At 54.2% G+C, this 18206-nt stretch overlaps 1 protein-coding gene across 2 annotated transcripts in view; it reads right to left on the bottom strand.

The window, feature by feature from the left end:
* Jph3 (junctophilin 3) overlaps nucleotides 1–17697 on the bottom strand; it is a 61452-nt gene extending 43755 nt beyond the window's left edge. Inside the window, exon 1 of one of the 2 annotated variants that reach the window (XM_039097780.2) lies at nucleotides 16870–17697. In XM_039097780.2, the coding sequence (XP_038953708.1) occupies nucleotides 16870–17251 (382 nt within the window). In that variant the 5' untranslated portion in view covers nucleotides 17252–17697. The remainder of the gene's footprint in view (nucleotides 1–16869) is intronic. The other variant, NM_001107437.1, reaches the window with a different exon arrangement.
* Nucleotides 17698–18206: the final 509 nt, after the last annotated feature.

Raw genomic sequence — 18206 nt, 5'->3', positions numbered from 1 at the left:
CCTTCCAACCCGGGAACGGAACTGCGTGGATACGTACACTTAAGGAGGTGGTTGAGTTGGAAAAGACGTAAGCAAGACAATGGATGAGGCAGGAACCAAAGCCCCAGGATGAAGATCGAGGAAAGCACAAAAGGAAAAGACCAAATACAGGGACAACCGTTTTCCCAGAGCATTAAGGGTCTGGGGCATCCTGAGGACCCACGTCCCCGCATGGTGAAGGGAAGGACATGGCAGCAGACAGCTTCCAGGAAGTCACAAAATCAGAGCATACGAGATATACTGTGCCTGGCAGGGCGGTGTTGGCACACGCCTTTAATTCAAGCACTTGGAAGGCAGAATGGATCTCTGAGTTCAAAGCCAGTCTGGTCTACATAAGGGGGTCTAGGACAGCTGAGGCTACACAGAGAAATCCTGCCTTAAAAAAAAACAAAAACAAGGGGGTTGGGGATTTAGCTCAGTGGTAGAGCACTTACCTAGCAAGCACAAGGCCCTGGGTTCGGTCCCCAGCTCCAGAAAGAAAAAAACAAAAAAACAAAAAAACAAAAACAAGAATAAAACAAAGAATACATTGTCCAACAAACAGAAGACAGAAGACTAGGATACATTGTCCAACAGACAGAAGACAGAAGACTAGGATACATTGTCCAACAGACAGAAAGACACAAGACTTCAACAGTAGAGCTTCTCTGGTATGAAACTGTGTCCCCACATGGCACAAATTCTGAACAAAAACGGTTTTCCATTTGCACTAAACACCAACATGTCCATCAAGTGATCAAGCCACAGAAACCTGGTCACCTGGGCATCCTTCCTCAGAAAGCTACCGCAGAATGGAATCCACCAAAATGAGGGAGGGACCTAAGGAGGAGGCAGACAGAATGATCAAACGGGAGTGCTCAAGGGATTCTCCAGGGTGACTGTGAGGAGGGACCAACCTGTGAACAGGTGTGGATTTGTGTGGTTATGGACGGAGACTCTGAAGTGTGAGGGAGAAGCTGCATTGAGAGATTTTCTTACTGGGTGTCTGAAGGGTGGGGAGAAGACTGACCAATGATTTAAATAAAATAATGCAATTAAAACAGAGTCAATTGCTCAGTCAGGCTATGCACGGGCAACGTACAGCGGGGAACACTGCTTGGCTCAGCAGTAATGAAGCTTCCAGTTACAAGGATAAAAAACACTGAGTATGGATTCAGCTTTTAAGCTGTGCTATAGTGCTGGGACGGCCAGGGATGGGGAGAGGAAGGGAAGAGGAGGGGAGAGGGGAGGGGAGGCGAAGGGCTGAGCAGGGCAGGGCAAGGGAGAAAGGGTCTGAAGCTCTCTGTCTTCTGAGGTAGGATCTTGAAGATTTGCCACCAACCACATACTTAGAAAGGCAGCAGTCAGCCTCTGAAGGAATGTGGTATCTAACAGTGGACTGCAACATACCTGGGTGTCATGGCTTGCCTGAACTCAGAGCACTGTCCTGGGTGACTACTCACAGTCTTCATAAGCCGGGGCATTTGTTATCTCAGAGGGGATGAGGGACAGGAAGAGGAAGGAAGACTGGCCAGAGGAAAAGGAGGCGCCAGGGAAGAGTCAGACGACATATGGAGGAAGCAGGACGGTGGCCAGTTTGAAGGACGCACGCCTCATGCTTGCATAAGCAGCATGGAGTCAGGAGGGGTTACGGGCAAAGCTAGAGCCACACAATCCCATCCTCACCCCGCATGCTACCTGAGTGAGAGGTCCCAGGAACAGCACAGGGGCAGTGTGCTTCAGGGGCCGCCTGTGTGGTCCACCTCCACCTGGGGGAGGATGAACCTGAGGTGCAGTCAGCCATGTGAATGACAGGCTACACCCTAGTGGCCGAGCACTTCTCCCTTGGCTGACCGCTGCACTGGAGTGGCATGGAGAAGCTTTTCGTTGTCTTAGTAAAATTACTAATAGGATTTAGGTTTAGAGAAGTACAGTATGGTCCCAAGGAGGCCCCAGGGTTTCTGTGTGTCCCCAGGGTCCCTAGATGTCCCCCATGGTGGTCCCCAGGGTCTCTGTGTAGGGTCTCTCTGTATGTCACCATGGAGGTACCCAGGGTGTCTGTGTGCCTTCGTGGAGGTCCCCAGGTCCCTAAATGTCCCCATAGAGATCCCTAGGGTCTGTGTGTCCCTGTGGAGGTCCCCAGGGTCTCTCTGTGTGTCACCATAGAGATCCTCAGGGTATCTGTGTATCCTCAGGGTCCCTAGATGTTCCCATGGTGGTCCTCAGGGTCTCTGTGTGTTCCCATGGAGGTCCCCAGGGTCTCTGTGTCCCTATGGAGGTCCCCAGGGTCTCCCTGCGTGTCCCCATGGAGGTCCCAGGGTCTCTGTTTCCTCATGGAGGTTCCCAGGGGGCTCCACGTGCCCCTGTATCCTGAGAGAAGTCTTCCTCAGCTTCTCTCTATCTGACAGAAAATGGGATGCAGGTACCTCAGAACCTCAGGGAAGGAGGCATGGCCCTCGGTGACCTCGGATCTGCTCACTTATGGGCATGGCAGGCTGTGGTACCCAGCACCCAGGATCCAGGGACTCTCAATGGATAGCTGGTATAACTCAAGAGCTGGGCTGCAGGGCATGGAGGGAGGACAGCGAGAGGCCTGTGCCAGAAGGAGGGAGCCGGGCACTCATCCCGAGTTTCCCTACCCTGTGCCACATGCTTGGAGGTGGTCCTGACTAGGGTTCAGCTTCCGGAACCCCCTCAGAAGTAGAGTGAGATGCGAGAAGTTCCTCAAACAGTTCAACCCCAAGTCACCCTGTGATGAGCTATGGTCTGGATTGGGATATCACCTGGGGCCAGGGGTTAAAGGTCAGATCCATAGCAGGGAGCTATAGGGAAGGGGTGGGCTCTTTAAGGCATGGGGGGGTGCACCCTTGGAGACTATACTGGGTCCAATGGCTGCCTCTTTGTCTCATTGTTCACTATGAGGCAAACAGTATTCCTACCATGGTATGCTGCCTCCCATAGACCCAAAGGCGTGGCAGACAGTCACAGACGGGGATCCCCAAGCCTTCTCCTCTCTATATGCTTGAGCAATCTTGGCAGTTCATTGTGGGGAGTAAACCACCACACTTGGCGACCTAACCCACGAGAAAAGAAAGCACAGCGCACACACATCTTGTACCTGAATGTTCGCCGTGAATGGTCACGACAATGATGCCCACAACAGACCAAAGATGGGAAGAACCCAAACGTCCACCACTGAAGGACAGGCAAGTTCATCTTGGTCAGAGAATATTACTCAGCTGGGAAACAAATCAACGGTCAGACACCTGCTACCCACGTGGATGAGTCCTGGACAAGCGACAGAAACCAGCTGCTCAAAGCCACCCCCAGCTTGGGCAGAACCATAAGACAGAGAGAAGATGGCCGCCAGGGGCCGAGACTGAAGAGCAGAGAAGCAATCGTTAGGTACAAGGTTTCTTCCTGTGATGGTAAAGCTGCTGGACCACTGTAGGTGCTGATGGCTTATGACTCCGAGGATATTCTAGAAACCACCAAGTTGAACACCTTAAATGAATGTACTGTGTACCATGTAAATGTTATGCTGATAAAACTGGGGTTTGGGGGTTGGGGATTTAGCTCAGTGGTAGAGCGTTTGTTTGCCTAGCAAGCGCAAGGCCCTGGGTTCGGTCCCCAGCTCCGAAAAAAAGAAAAGAAAAAAAAAAAACTGAGGGGCTTTTTGTTTGTTTGTTTGTTTGTTTTTTAGTTTTTATGGATTCCTTTATTTTATGTGCATGGGTGTTTTGCCTGCATGTACTTTGGTGCGCCACGTGTGTACCTGGTACCCATGGAAGCCAGAAAAGGATGTCAGATCCTCCGGCACAGAAGTTACAAATGGTCATGAGCTGTAGTGTGGGTGCTGGGAACTGAACCCAGATTCTCTGCAAGAGCGAGTGCTCCTAACCACTGAGCCATTTCTCCAGCCCCAAACCTAGTTTTCTGTTTGTTTTGCTTTCAAGCTGTGGGTTGGGAAAAACTTGCTCCATCTGCAGCCAGAGGGATGCTGGGACTCGGGTGGGCGTCACCAAGTCTGAGGAGGCAGCAACGGGCTTCTTTTACCCTGACCATGGGGTGGGGGGCATCCTGCCCCTTCTGCCGGACATTAAGATCCCCCATCTACCCTGGACGTGGGAATAGACAGAGGCCTCCTGCTATGGAATATCCATAGCCACTCGATCCTTGTTCTGGAACTCACTCTGATTTCACAGGCCTCAACCTGAAGCCAAGTCTGTGGCTGTCCCTCATGGAGATGGCACGTCCAGCCCCAGTGAACACAAACAACCCCACATGGCATCGCGCAGGGGACCTGACCTGGCTGTGAAGGTGGGGATCAGCCTCACGCCCACCCTGCCGGACATTGCAGTGGCCAGCCAAGGAGGCCCAGGGTCAAGGACAGCAGAGGCTGTCCCTGCAAGCTGCCCCTGCGACTGTCATGGACCCCAGCCTGGGGAAGGGACACCCATGCAAAGAAGCTGAGGGATAGGGCGGCTCTGAAGAGGGAAGTTAGAAGAAAGCCTGGCTCTCTGGCAGCCCAGCCCAGACATCTTGTGTCCCCAGAGGTCCCCAGGCACATTAGTCATTAGTTACTGCCTGAGTGGTACAGGGGACTGTCTGTTCTGATGGACAGTTGAGCTCAGATTCAGCCCAGGAAGAGAGAAGGAAATAAGTGGACTTTCTAGAAACTTCCCTCAGTTATAAAACTGGGGTACAGAGACCCCCCAAGGACCCCAGGAAATGGCTGACGAAAGAAGATGTGGGTGCAGAGTGTAGGCCCGAGGAAGCCCTAACCCCATCAGCAAGAGATCAATTGGCTACCTACGCGCCTGTGCCATCTCCCCTCCTGACCCCCAATCCCCGTCAATGTCTTTCTGGATATGAACTGCCTTCTAGAGTATCAACTGCAGACAAGGTTACCCCAAGATCAGGAGAGTGAGGAAAAAGGAGGTCACTGTGCCACCCACAAACACCGACCATTTCTCTCCAGCAAAGACAGAGAACAGGTGTTTCCCAACCAATCACGGCCCTGTTCCCCACAGTCCTCTCTAGAGAGCGGTCTCTCTTTCAGACAGCACCAGTCTGAAGTGAACTCCATTGGCTTAGGGCCCCCCTTAAAGTCCAAGTCCTTCAGTAGCTCTTTCTAACACACCTCACTCCAGGAACGAGCCCAAATCTTCACCTGTGGGGTGTCCGCAAGACAAGGGCCACTGAGTTCTGAGGTTTTCTAGGGAGAGGCCTTTGTGGCTTTAGGAGGGGTGGTCATCTGTTAGAGACAGAAAGGAAGGAGAAAAACCTGGGGCAGGTCATCTGACCTGCCCAAGGGTGGGACATGGGGTTGCACCACCAGGCCTAAGCCTACCAGCTTCTGACTTGCAAAAGCTATAAATCCATTCCAGGCATGGCCTTGAGAGACTACCTCAGTTTCTCTTCCTCATCCTATCTTAGTGTCACCATCTTCCCAGGTCACCAGCCATACCTGGGGTTGAGCAGATGGAACTCTCTAGAGATTCAGGCCACCACCTCCCAGGGCTAGGACTAGAGATGGCACTGTGGGGAGCTGGCTACATTCCCTGGCACTGGCAGAACCAGTTTCTATTGAGCACGCACAGTACTGATGGGGCTGGAAACTGAGGCAGGTGGGCAATGCCATGAAGCCAGGGAGCACCCAGCTCACAGCCCTGGGGTTCTGTGGCACCCTATGGTCCACAGCATCATCTTCAAACCTCTGCCATACTCCTCCACGGCAGGCTGAAGTACTACTAGGCTCTCAGGCATAGATACTCCAGAAAATAGAGTGTGGAGGGAGAAATTCAAAGTGGGGTCTTGACCGGGGGACCCGGGTCATCTAACTCTGAGAACTTATCTCTGCCTCTGGGTCTCCCACACCCTGCTCCTGTCTCCCGTCCCCTAACTGGCTGTTAACTCCCTAGGGCTCATGCATTCTCTTCTCTTTGCTCCTGCACTTAACAGAGAGCTTGATGCTGCAAGCTACCTCATGGTCGGGTTGCTGTTACCAAAGCCCACTCTGGTCCAGGAAACCCCTGCATGTGGTTTTTCTGCCGCGTTTTCTCTGCGATGCATAGTTAAGCCTGTGGCCCCCAACATGGTGCAGTCACTTAGTCCCTGCAGAGACATGGACAGGCTAGGCTGCTTTGCTCCTCCTAGCCAGCAAGCCACAAAACACTCCCTGACGTGCCACAGGCTCCTTCTGCAGGCTCGGAGGCCCGGCAGCCCCTCCTGCCAGCCTGCCATCACAGACTCTCCATCCAAAGTTACTCCCCCGATGGTTTTCCCCTGGTTACAGACACCACCACCCTGTCTCCAATGCCCTCTGCTCCACCAACACCAAGTAAGGAACCAACATGGGCTACTCCAGAGCGACCAACAGCCTAATAGTCCTGGGCTCTGTGTACGTCCCCAGAGCCAGCTGTTGTGTGTCCCAGGCTCTGCTGAGAACCCAGTGACCCTGACAAAGACCATGAGCAGTGACCCCTGCTAAGCACCCACTGTGCGCCTGGCACAGTGCTGGGAGCTCTGGGAGAAAGAAAGAAGGTGACCCTGAGGAGATCTCTAGTGGTCTGCCTCCTTCCCGACCAGCACTCACAGACACCATCTACAGAAAGCCCTAGAATGGAGCAAGAAAAAGCAATGGGGTTTAAAAAGGGACAAATCCTCAACAGTGCAGAGCTCAGACATCGTCAATAGCACACGCTGGATGTACGTGAAGAGACGCCAACACCCAGCACCAAAGGAAGCATGAACATAGCCACAGCAAGACACGTGGACCGTGATGGCTGCATTCAGACAGGCAATAGTACTAGGTAGGGGTGAGCCTGGGTTCACCACACTGCAGGCAGGAATGGGAGACAGCGCAGCAGATGGGCAGCTGGTTCCTCACCCCACAGAACCCTGAGAATCCACTCCCGGTATCCCTGAGATAACCAAAACATACATACACACAGAGTCAGAGCAGAGCTGCTCGCCACAGCCAGAAGGTGGAATGGGTGCAAAAGCCCAAGAAAGGAACATGTGTCCACCAGATAATGGAGTACTACTCAGGCAGAAAAAAGGAATGAAGAGTGGGTATGGAGGAATGAGAACGTCATGCTCGGTGAAGGGGCCAGTCACACAGGGACACACACATGCATGATCTCACATGTTCATGTGAAACATCCAAAGTAGGCCTGGGAACATGAAGCAAGCCAATGGTCACCAGGCAACAAAGAGAGGTGAGGAGATGGTTGGATCTGGAAAGTGTTCCAGACAGGCTGGTGGTGCAGATCTGTGATCTCAGAACTTGGGGTTGGGGGCGGGCTGAGGCAGGACAGCCTGAGCTACAGTGAGACCCTGCTCTATTCTCAGAGTCCAGACTATGGAAGAACAAAAGTCAGAGATTTCAGTCCCCAGAAGCCACACGAATAAGCCAGACATGGCGGTACCTGCTTGTTATGGAGCGGCAGAGACGGCTGATCTCTAGAGTTCACTAGCCATTCAGCCTAGCCAGCAAGGTCAAGCCAGTGAGAGACTCTGTCTCACACAGAACAAGCATGGCACCTAAGGAGGAGCCCCTGCAGTCTGCTTTGACTGAGATGTGCATGCACCAGTGTGTGCACGCGCACGCCGACAGAAATGAGGGGAAAAAAGTTAGACTCGTGGGAGAAGACCCCAACTGTGAACACACTAAAAAACGCCACAGTGTGCAGCGAAGAGAGTGAGTTTTTATGTGAATTATACCTCAATAAAGTTATTACTGAAAATGTTATCAAATGCCATTTTCTGCCTCTCAGGGTGCAAGCCCGCCACACGCCAGTCTCTGAGCATGCCTGAGGGACCGTGACACAGACTCTCGTGGTTTCTATTTGGTTACCGGGCTAATACACTGACCGAGAGCAACTTGGGGAGGAAGGGAAGGGTTCATTTGGCTTACATTTTACTGTCACATCTATCAGTGACGGAAGTCAGGGCAGGAACCCAAGCAGAACCCACAGAGGAGGAACACTGTCACTGACTGGCTCTTCATGGCTTGCTCAGCCTGCTTTCTTATAGCACCCAGGACAGCATGCCCAGCAGTGGCTCCACCCACAATGGGCGGGGCCCTCCCATATCAGCCATTAATCAAGCTGATGCCCCCACAGGCTTGCCCACAGGACAACCTGATAGAGGCAGTTTCTCAATTGAAGTTCCCTCTTCTCAGGTGACTCTAGTTAGAGTTGAAAACTAACCAGCTTGCCTGCCCCAAGGCAGCTCTGCCTGGAGCTCCCCAGCCTTCCTCTGTGTTGGTAACTGTCTTAAAGAGTCAGGGTTTTACTGCTGTGAGCAGACACCATAACCAAGGCAACTCTTATAAAGGACAACATTTAATTTGGGGCTGGCTTACAGGCTCAGAGGTTCAGTCCATCATCATCAAGGCGGGAACATGGCAGCATCCAGGCAGGCATGGTGCAGGAGGAGCTGAGAGTTCTACGTCTTCATCTGAAGGAAGCCACGAAAAGACTAGAAGACTAGCTTCCAGGCAGCTAGGATGAGGGTCTCAAAGTCCACACCCACAGTGACACACTTCCTCCAACAAGGCCACACCTCCTAATAGTGCCACTCCCTGGACCAAGCACATACAAACCACCAGAAAGGGCATAGTATGTTGTCTATCCATTACAGTTTGGGGGGCTCCAGGCTGTGAGCATCAGGTCTGCCCCATTTTGGGTGAGGCAGTGCATTTGGTCACAGATCTGTGAGCAGGAGGTGGTCACGGCTCTGGCTGCAGGAGAAGGAGGCTGCTCGTGCCCAGTTTGGGCAGGGAGAGATAAGGTTCATCTTTATCTCCACTCATCCTTTTTAGTCAGTATGAGATGACAGCCCCACACTCAGGGTGCCTCTTCTTCTCCATTAACCCTCTGTGGAAATGCTCTCACAGACACACCCAAAGCAGGCTTCACCCGTGCCCCAGGCTGTTCCTAATTCAATCAAGTCTACAATCAAAATTAGCCAGCACAGCCACAGAAAAGGTCATCTGCCGATGGTGGCAAAGACCAAGCCATGGCCACTGTGCTTGGGAATGGCCAGGTCCCCTCAGCTACTTCCTGAAGCACGGGCGCAGAGTTTAACAGCTCTCTCTGCTACAACCATCCCGGGGCCACCTGCTTTTCTCAAACACCAGCCTGGGAAGCCACTCCCTAAGTCTGATTTTCAAGCTTAAAATCCACCAGGGATGGATGGACTTTTGGGTTCTGACAAAAGCTGGAGTCGTCTGGACCCAAAGGGCTTCCTTGGAGGCAGGCACCAGCCTCACCTGGGGAATTCATGGAGCACCCCAGGGCTCAGCCACCCCTTGGCCAGCACTTTTGGGTAAGCCCAGGTCATGGTGTCCCACGAAGCACTCCAAACAGACTTGGTGCTCAGCTGAGATGTGGGCACATCAGGACCCAGGTCACCTCCAGAACATACAGGTTGTCTCACAGGTCAGGGGCCATAGCAGGGGTGGGAGGCACCTGGCTACGCTGTGGTTCTCAGAGCACCCCCTGGATCAGCACTAGCCCTGCTTGAGCTCTGTCTATCTTCTGAGTGACGTCCCAGTCAGAAAGTCAAGAGGACTGACAATCTGTGTTCAGGCACAGCTTTCTGCACCTGCTGGCCTCGACTCAGGGAGGAGGTCCCTTCTTTGTTTGCCTTTGGTTCTCAGGATAGTGTTTGCCCCTTCGGGCCCATCCTGGTTCAGGTGAGTACCTGTGACATTGTTGGGGGGCACCAGCTGAGCAGGAGGAGGCCAATGCCCCACTGGAGTCTGGGAAACTCGGGTGGAGGAAGGAACAGACGGTTCTCATGAGGGCAGGAATTTGGAGAGTGGGTGGGGGATGGGGCAAGTGGAGGGCATACGTATGGGATCTTCCAAACACAGCTGGGACCTTTCTGCCCTGGGAGGTGTCTGCTGCCCCTCAGAACACACGTGAAACTCTGGTTTGTGGGACTTCTCTTCAGCATCTCTAAAGTCTATGCTACATATTTGGCATCTGTGTCCAGACAGCTTGCATTTCCAGGGGGTCCTGTCACCCTATTTCTTGTTTCTAGTCCCCTCTGTTCCTGCAAACCACGCCCTGCACACAGCCAGGCCAACAAATGTAGCTGACACAAGGCAGGCCTTGTTGCTGCACTGTGGCCTGAACAGAGCAGGCTCTCCCTGAGAGGCTCCTTACAACCAGCTGCTTCCAGCCGAGGAGGGCAGCCCCAGAGAGGTGGTTCTCACGCAGGTAGGGAGAGGGCCACACACCTCTCTTTCCAGCACTCTGCAAGGAAAGAGTGCTTGCATAGCAGAGGTCCAGAACCTTCTCCAGACATCCGTGCATCTCACCCCTAGGGCACTAATACTGTTATTCATCCACCAAGTGCCACCGTCTTCCTTGACTCGAATTCCGGTTGTCCAAGCCAGTAACAAAACACTGTAACAGGGATACAGTAGACAGAGGCCCAAGGTGATGAGGCTGACCAAAACACACATCTTACAGTGATGTTTCCACCTGGACACTCCAACTGTCTGAAGGAAATGGCATCAAGAACGAGGGTGAAGGAAACTAAACATCAAGTCCAACGACTGACCGCTGAACACCGCATGCTGATAACACATGGCAATGGCCACCAGCAACATCCCCTCCTGCAGGGGATATACTCCAGGCCGCCATGTTGTATAAGCCTTTCTATGATGGCAGTGACAGTCCCTGTCTGTGCTGTCCACCACAGCTGCCACTGTTCCACGGCCCACAAAGCACTGGAGATGTGGCTGTCGCACCAAGGAGCTGACTCCTCAATTGTACTCCATTTAATTAGATTTAAATGCAAATGGTTGCATGTGGCTAGAGTCCAGTGGGGTGGACAGGACTGCTCTAGGTGATTAATCCATTAAGGCCGATCTAAAGAGAAAGCACAAGATGCTCTCTCATCGGCCACCACAGACAGAGACATTCTTCCATCTGCCATGCACCAGCCACATTCCATGAACAGAGCATACAACCTAAAATGGGAGTAAGCCTTGGACTGCGTGCGTGTAGGGCAGCCAGTCTGTCTGAAGCCTCACCCAGACTCGCCCCAACAGTGCTGGGAGAAAATCAGAAGGGTAGCACAGGGTGAGACAGACCAGCAGCTGGACCAGTCATGTGTCTTGCAACATGAACAGTGGACAGAACGGTAGACACACACTTACTAGGCACACAGCACAACCACACCGGGGAGTTTACTCTGGAGCCCACTGGGCGTGGCCTGAGAAAGTCACCTGCTCTGTGGCTGCACCTTCTGCGAGCAAGGGCGCTCTCCAAGGTGCTGAAGACGCCGTATCCAGAAACCATCCAGCTCAAACAGAAACCCAGGACAGAGCCCACTCAGTGGGTAAGCATACCCGCTGGCAAGGCTGTGATTTGTGTGTATGCTGTCAGACCCACATGGAGGGAGAAAGAACCAATCCCTGCTCTGCTACGTCCTCTGACATTTCCACCTGCAGCCTGGCACCCAGGAACCCAAATAAAACAAATACTTAAAAAAAGAAAAAAGACGCAGAGCTGGGGATAAAGCTCCGTTGTTAGAGTTCCTGCACAGCACACAAGAAGCCTTGAGTTTGTTGAGCCCCAGCAGCACACAGGGTGTGTGGTGATCCACACCTGCAATCCTAAAACACTCAGGAGGTCGAGGCTGGGTGATAAGAAGTGAAAGGGTCATCCTCAGGTACAGAGTGTTCAAGGTCAGCTTGGGCAACATAAGAGCCCATCTCAGTGAGAAAATACAAGGGCCAGCGAGATGGCTCAGTGCATAAAGGGACATTCTGTATGTGCCTGATAACCTGAGTTCAAGCCACAGAGCCCACAGGAAGGTGGAAGGAGGTGTCTGTCCTCCAGCCTCTACAACTGTTCTATACACACCCACACTTGTCCATACTACACACACACACACACACACACACACACACACACACACACTAAATTAAAAACCTGTTAAGCATTCAACAAAAAGGGATTTCCATTCAGGAGACAGAAACAGAAGGATTTCTGTAAGTCTAGCTCAGCCTTGGCTACAGAGAGAATATTAGGCTAGCCTGGGCTACTCAGTAAATCCCTTCTCAGAAGAAACAAAACACATAACTATGACAAAAAGACCAGAATTCTATACAGCGTCGTGTCCTCCAAGGGACATGGGGCTACTGTGGAGGGCGTTCTGTTAGCACAGTCTGCCAGTTATACTGAGAATTATGGAGTCATAGGTCCTGAGGAGAAAGTGTACCCCAACACTAGAAATATCTCTTCCAGAGATATCCCAGGTCCTCATAGCAGGTCAGTGACATTAGCATCCAGGACTCCACACCAGGTGCTATCAGTCGACGCTTGTGCTCCAATGCCAGCAGTTGAGGCTGAGGTGGTGGAGGGAACGCTTTCAGCAACTCTCTTTCTCAGCTATAATTGGAACAAAGTTAGTCATTTGCTCTGTCTCCTTTCACCTGATGGAGCCTGTCAACATCCCCCTCCCCTATGGGGAAGAGAGCCTGTGGGAAGCTTTCATGTTCCCTGTAGGGGTGTGTGTCCCCTTCAGAGCCAAGCTTCTCCAGGAGGAGTATCTGTGTAGATGAGCTGATGGGGCTGTACCACCCTTTACCCAGCTTTTAAACAAAAACAAAAACATAAAAACCCCAAAGCTTTCCTCGTAGCCAAGCATGAAAGGTAGTTTAAGTAGGCAGGTATGCTAGCACAGACCTGGAATCCCAAGCACTCAAGAGATTGAGGCAGGAGGATGACCAGTTTAAGACCATCCTAAACAACTTAGGAAGACCTTATCTAATATTTATATATAAATATACAGGTATGTTTTACACACACACACACACACACACACACACACACACACACACACACACTTTTTTTTTCTAAGTAAAAAAGAAGGCTGGGGATGTCACTTGGTGACAGTGTCTACCAGGCATCGCAAGGCCGTAGGTTCAAACCCGGGTGCTGACTAAAAGAAAAACACAGTTTATATTGTCGGATATCAGTCTCCCTTCACAAGGGGCAGCCGTGCCAGGGGCTTACATTCAAAACGAAAACAGCTGCAGGGGCCTCTCTTCAGAACTCTGTATATACAGGGTGTCAGGAATTCTGGCCCTCTGCTATGGAGGAGCAAACAAAGCCAGGAGGTGCACGTGGCTGCTTCGGGGGACAGGGTGGAAGATCCGCGGGTGGCAGGTGTATTGTGCACGCTGTGTGTGCGCAGGCGCCTGGGTGGATCTGAGTTCTTACTGTGGGTGTGTGTGATGTGTGTGGGCTGTGGAATCTGGGCCGGTGAACGGGACCTGCTCGTATGGGGAGTGGGGAGGCCGGGGCGTTCGGTGACTCATCTCTCAGAGTGTAGGAGGGTTTATCTGGGGGAGGGGGTGACTTTTTGGTCCAAGACATCCAAAGGAAGCCTTGTTTGTCTTCAGAAAGTAAGGAGGTCCCCGGTTCTCAATAGGTGGGCAGCAATGACTGCTGGAGCATGTGTCTGCCTGTACCTAGGGGTACTGCCCCTGACACGGGGAAAGTGGATGTAGAGTAGACAGTTCACAAAGGGAGTTTATAGGGACGGGAAGCGACGAAAAGCGAACTTAGAATCCCGCCTCTTCCCGAGGCTCCTGGCTCTAAGCCTCTGTTGCACAGGTGTAAAAGACACAGTAAGCGTCATCACCTGTCACCTCCGACTCTCACCTGCATGCTCACCTCCTCAGTCCTGCCTAAGTCCTGCTAAGACTTGCTAACCTTATGTCCACTGCATGTTGTAAACTGTAAGGATGAAGAGAATGCCAACCTCGTTCCTGGCAGAGACGGGAACTCCAATCCTCACCCACTTCACGGTATTATCCCTTTGCAAAAAGAGACAGAAACTCAGAGAGGCTAAGCCACTTGCCCAAAGTCACACAGCAGAGCCAGGATTCAAGGCCAGGTGGTCAACCCCCCAAAAGCTGAAGCCCTGACCCCATTCCCAGGCTTCCATATAGACTTCAAGAGTGGCTCAATGGGGGGCTGGGGATTTAGCTCAGTGGTAGAGCGCTTACCTAGGAAGCGCAAAGCCCTGGGTTCGGTCCCCAGCTCAAAAAAAAAAAAAAAAAAAAAAAAAAAAAAAAAAAAAAAAAGAGTGGCTCAATGGGCTCCCATCAGGAACAATGTCTGGCTGTGCCTGGGGGAGGGCAAGATGCAGAAGGGCTTGGCAGAAGTGTCCCCAATCGGAACGGATTCCGTACCAACGACAGCTGACTGCAGAACACATGTTCTGTTCATGACAACGACCACTTCTCCAAGTCAGCCTTGGATACTGAGCAAAAGTTGTGGAGCACTGCTGATGTCTGCCCCCAAATTCCCAGCTCCATGTAAAGCCCAAACCAGGACTGCTCACTCAAGAGAACCCATCATCCTCAACTGGACCCTGGTGCCAGGTAAGGGACATGGTATCCAGGCCAGGACCCTCTGCTGCAGTTGGCCACAGCCCACCCAGGCTTTGCTGAATGATTTCCCCAGGGTCTGAATCCTCCACGGTCACTCCTACCATATGGAAAGCTAGTTGTGAGCAGAAACATGGACCTGAACCCTAGAGCAGGGAGGGCCAGTTTAATTTCAGTCGTGCTATGTCAACATCCAAGAGAGAGATCTGTCCCTGAAGCCCATTTCCACATGCCTACCTCTCTGCCATGCACTCCAGGGAAAGGGTTAAGAACTGAAATTTCCTTGAGGGGTTGAGGGCAAAAAGAGCGCCCCTGTGCAAAGCGAGGTAGCATCGAGAAGTAAGGTGTTGTGGCCCTGACACAAGGGGATTCTGCCAAGGCTAAGCTCTTAATCTCTGCACACACATATCCATCCATGGTCCCTTTGATTTCTCTTCAAAGTAGACTGGACCAGGTGGGATGTGGGGGCAAGGAGGTACTGCAGGAGGCCAAAAGCTTAGGAAGCATCTCCTCAAGGCGTCAGCTAAGGGATAGTCTCAGCACACCAGGCCCCGACTCCCTGACAGGCTCAGTGCCTGTTCCCAGCTCCCCATGGAGAGCCTTCCTCCTAAGTGAACACACTGGGAAGATCATGTCTGCTTGGCCTGCTCCTGGGATCCCAGAGCTTACCACATCTGGCCATAGTAAGTGCTCAATACATATTTGTTGGTGGCAAGAATTCTTTAGGCCAATAGAAATTGCTATAGCGTGGGCGGGTCTCAGCACAGGGAGGGCCTCACCCTTAGGTATTCTGGGCTTCTCCCCTCCCTTTGGGTCCAGTCAGCCCAGGGCACCAGGATAGCTCTTCCGAAGCAGTACCTCCAGAAGGCAGTTTTGCAGAACTGTCTAGCCAGAGGCCCAGGTGACAACTGCCCTGGGCTACACTTGCCTGCTAAGGATCCCTGCTGGGAACACCAAGCTGCTGGACCACCCACCTTGGTCACCCACACTTGCTGCAAGGACCTAACCAAGAGTACACACACACACACACACACACACACACACACACACACACACACACAGAGGCACACGCAGGCCTGGAACCTCAGGAGGGCCTCAATGCCCCAGGGTCAGGGAAACTCTCCAGGCCAATCCAAGAAAACAACAGTACAGGAAAGGCCGCCTGGGACCAGGGTTGGGCAAGGCGCAGACAGGCAGGAGTATTATATAATTAACTGCCCAGACTCCGCCTCCTCTTCGGATAATAACGAACCCTGTCTTTCAGTTGCATAAGCCAAAATAATAATTACTTTCCAGCCCTCATCACTCCTAGATGTGGCCGGGAGCAGGTGCTGGCTTCAGGCAGGAGAACACACACACAGGCTCCATAGAGCTCGCTATCCCCCCCCGCAGAAGCCCAAGTCATTGCTGCAGCTCGCTCCCTTCCCAGGCATCCGTGCAGAAAATCCTGAAGCCGCCCAGGCCCAGAGGGAGGCAAAAGAACAGCCTCTTGGGATAAGCGCCCCAAGGGGGAGGGGGCCTCCAGGCAGAGGCTGCTTTGGGGGGTCTGACTTCCAGGACCTATAACTGTTCCCGAGGTCTCAGCGCTGCTGAGAAGTGACATTGGACTGGAGGCTGCCAAGCCAGCTAGGACTTCTGAACAGAAACCATCACGCCGCCGGCAGTTGCCTGGCTTCCGGCACCGGCTCTGCCCTGACTGTGGTGGCATCTTAAACTGGAGGCGCAGAGCGATTCCCTACACTAAAGGTGAAAATGATTCCGCCACTGAATGGCCAGATTCCTGGGCTCCCGCTAAACAGATGGGCCTCCTCCCTCCCTCGCTCCCTCCCTCCAGCAGCCTGCTTCGACAGCCTGTGTCCAACCACCTAGAAGTTTATTGCTTTGCTGTTTGGTTTGGTCGGCATCCCCCGCCTCTGGCGCTCCCAGCGCTCCCTCTCCATTGGCCTGGGTTGCTTTAGGACTGAGGGAGGCCCTAAGCACCGCAGGAAAACAAGAAACCAACCAGGGCCTGACTCTGGGGATACCGGGAAGGCAATACTAAAGGAGGGGAAGGGTCTATCTCCAGGCCCCTCCTGCCTTGGCAGGTCCCAGAGGTGGCAGAGGACCCGGCCTGGCCTTCTGGCAGGTGCAAATCTCTGGCCTGCTCCTCAGGATATGCCGAGACTTTGGCTCGGCTGCTGCGGCAGGGGCCGGGCCCTGATGCTGGAGAGCCCCCAACCCGTGGGTTGGCATGGGCCACTGTCCCAATCAAGCGTGGGGCAACCTGTGGCCAGGGGCCCGCTGAGGCCTCCTGGGAATCTAGAAGATGCCCCAGGAGCCCACAGCCCAACTGGAAGGCGAGGCTCAACTTCCCGGGAGATAAACAGAAGGAGAAAGAGGGGGACGGTCCCCATTCCTCCCCCGCCACCGCCGCCCGCACCTACCTCCATCCGAGTAGGTCTCCGTGCCGTAGCCATCCTGCAGTCCGTTGCTCCAGGTCCCTTCGTATTTGGCTCCGTTGCCCGTGCACTCCCGCACCCCGTAGCGCCCCTTAAATCCGTGCGTCCACTCGCCCTTGTACACCCACTTCCCCTTGCTCTCCAGGCCGATGCCGTGGCGCTTGCCCTGCGCCCAGGTGCCTTGGTACGTGTTGCCGCTTGGCCAGGTGTAGACGCCCAGCACCTCAAAGCCGTGGCTCCACGAGCCGGTGTATTCGCCCTGGCCCTTCGGGCCGGTGCAGACGCCATGGCCGTGCGCCTTGCCGTCCTCCCAGCCTCCGCAGTAGGACCCTCCATCGTCAAAATTAAACCTACCCCCACTGGACATGCATGTAACGCGGTTTGCGAATCCCGCAAGCGGTGAAAAAAAAAAAAAGAAAGAAACAAGGCGATCAACAAACCGGAGTCTTGGTTGGCTGGCTGGCTTTTTGTTGCGATGCTCTTTTCGGGGGGGGGGGGGTGAGGGGGAGGACGAAGCACGCCCGCGACCCCGCGCGCGGACCGGCGGCGGCTTCTAGGTCCGCCCGCGGCGATTGTTCATTTTCGAGCTGCGCCGGAGCCTGACCAGCGTCTCGCGCTCCCGCTGGAGACAGGACCGGGAGGAGGCGGGGGAGGGGCGGCGCAGGGCGGGGGAGCGGCTGGTGCCCGCGGCTCCACCTCGCCGCCAGGGCCCCTCGCCGCGCGCCCCGGGAGCGGGAGGGCGCGGGGCGCGGCTCAGGCCCGGGCGGCGGGGCCCGCGGGCGGCGGCGCGCGCGGCTGCACCGATCCCGGCCGGACCGGGCGGCGGCACTGCGGCGGCGGCGTGCGCTCCGGGCCCCGGCAGGCGCGCGGCCGCCTGGAGAGGGGCGCTGGCGGCCGCGCGCGCGCGCACGCGGGGACCCCGGGGCGCCCTGCCCCTCCCCTGGCCGGGGTCCGGCCCGCGCGCCCCAGTCTCCGCTGCCAGGGGCTGGGATTTAAAGGGACAGGAACTGCGTAACGGGAAGGAACCGGGCACCGCGAGCGCACGCCGCGGTCGGGAGCCCGGCGGAGGCGCGGGCGCCGCAGGCAGTGGAGGGCCGCGCGGTCCCCACCCCGCCAGCTCCGGGGACACCCGCACCGCGGCCCGCGCGGGCCACGACTTGACCGAGAGGCTCCTGCCAACCACAGGTGGTTTCTCCCTGTGACACATACTCTCTCCTCCCTCTTTCAGGGGCTCTGGGGGGTCCCCAGGGAGGCGCTCACCTCGGAAAACACATCTTTAGCGAATAGTGTTTAGCCCCTCCAAAATTAATAGAAAGTTGGGT

This window comes from Rattus norvegicus, chromosome 19, assembly GCF_036323735.1.
Source record: "Rattus norvegicus strain BN/NHsdMcwi chromosome 19, GRCr8, whole genome shotgun sequence".
Taxonomy (NCBI): Eukaryota; Metazoa; Chordata; class Mammalia; order Rodentia; family Muridae; genus Rattus; species Rattus norvegicus.
This window is presented reverse-complemented; position numbering and strand designations above follow the sequence as displayed.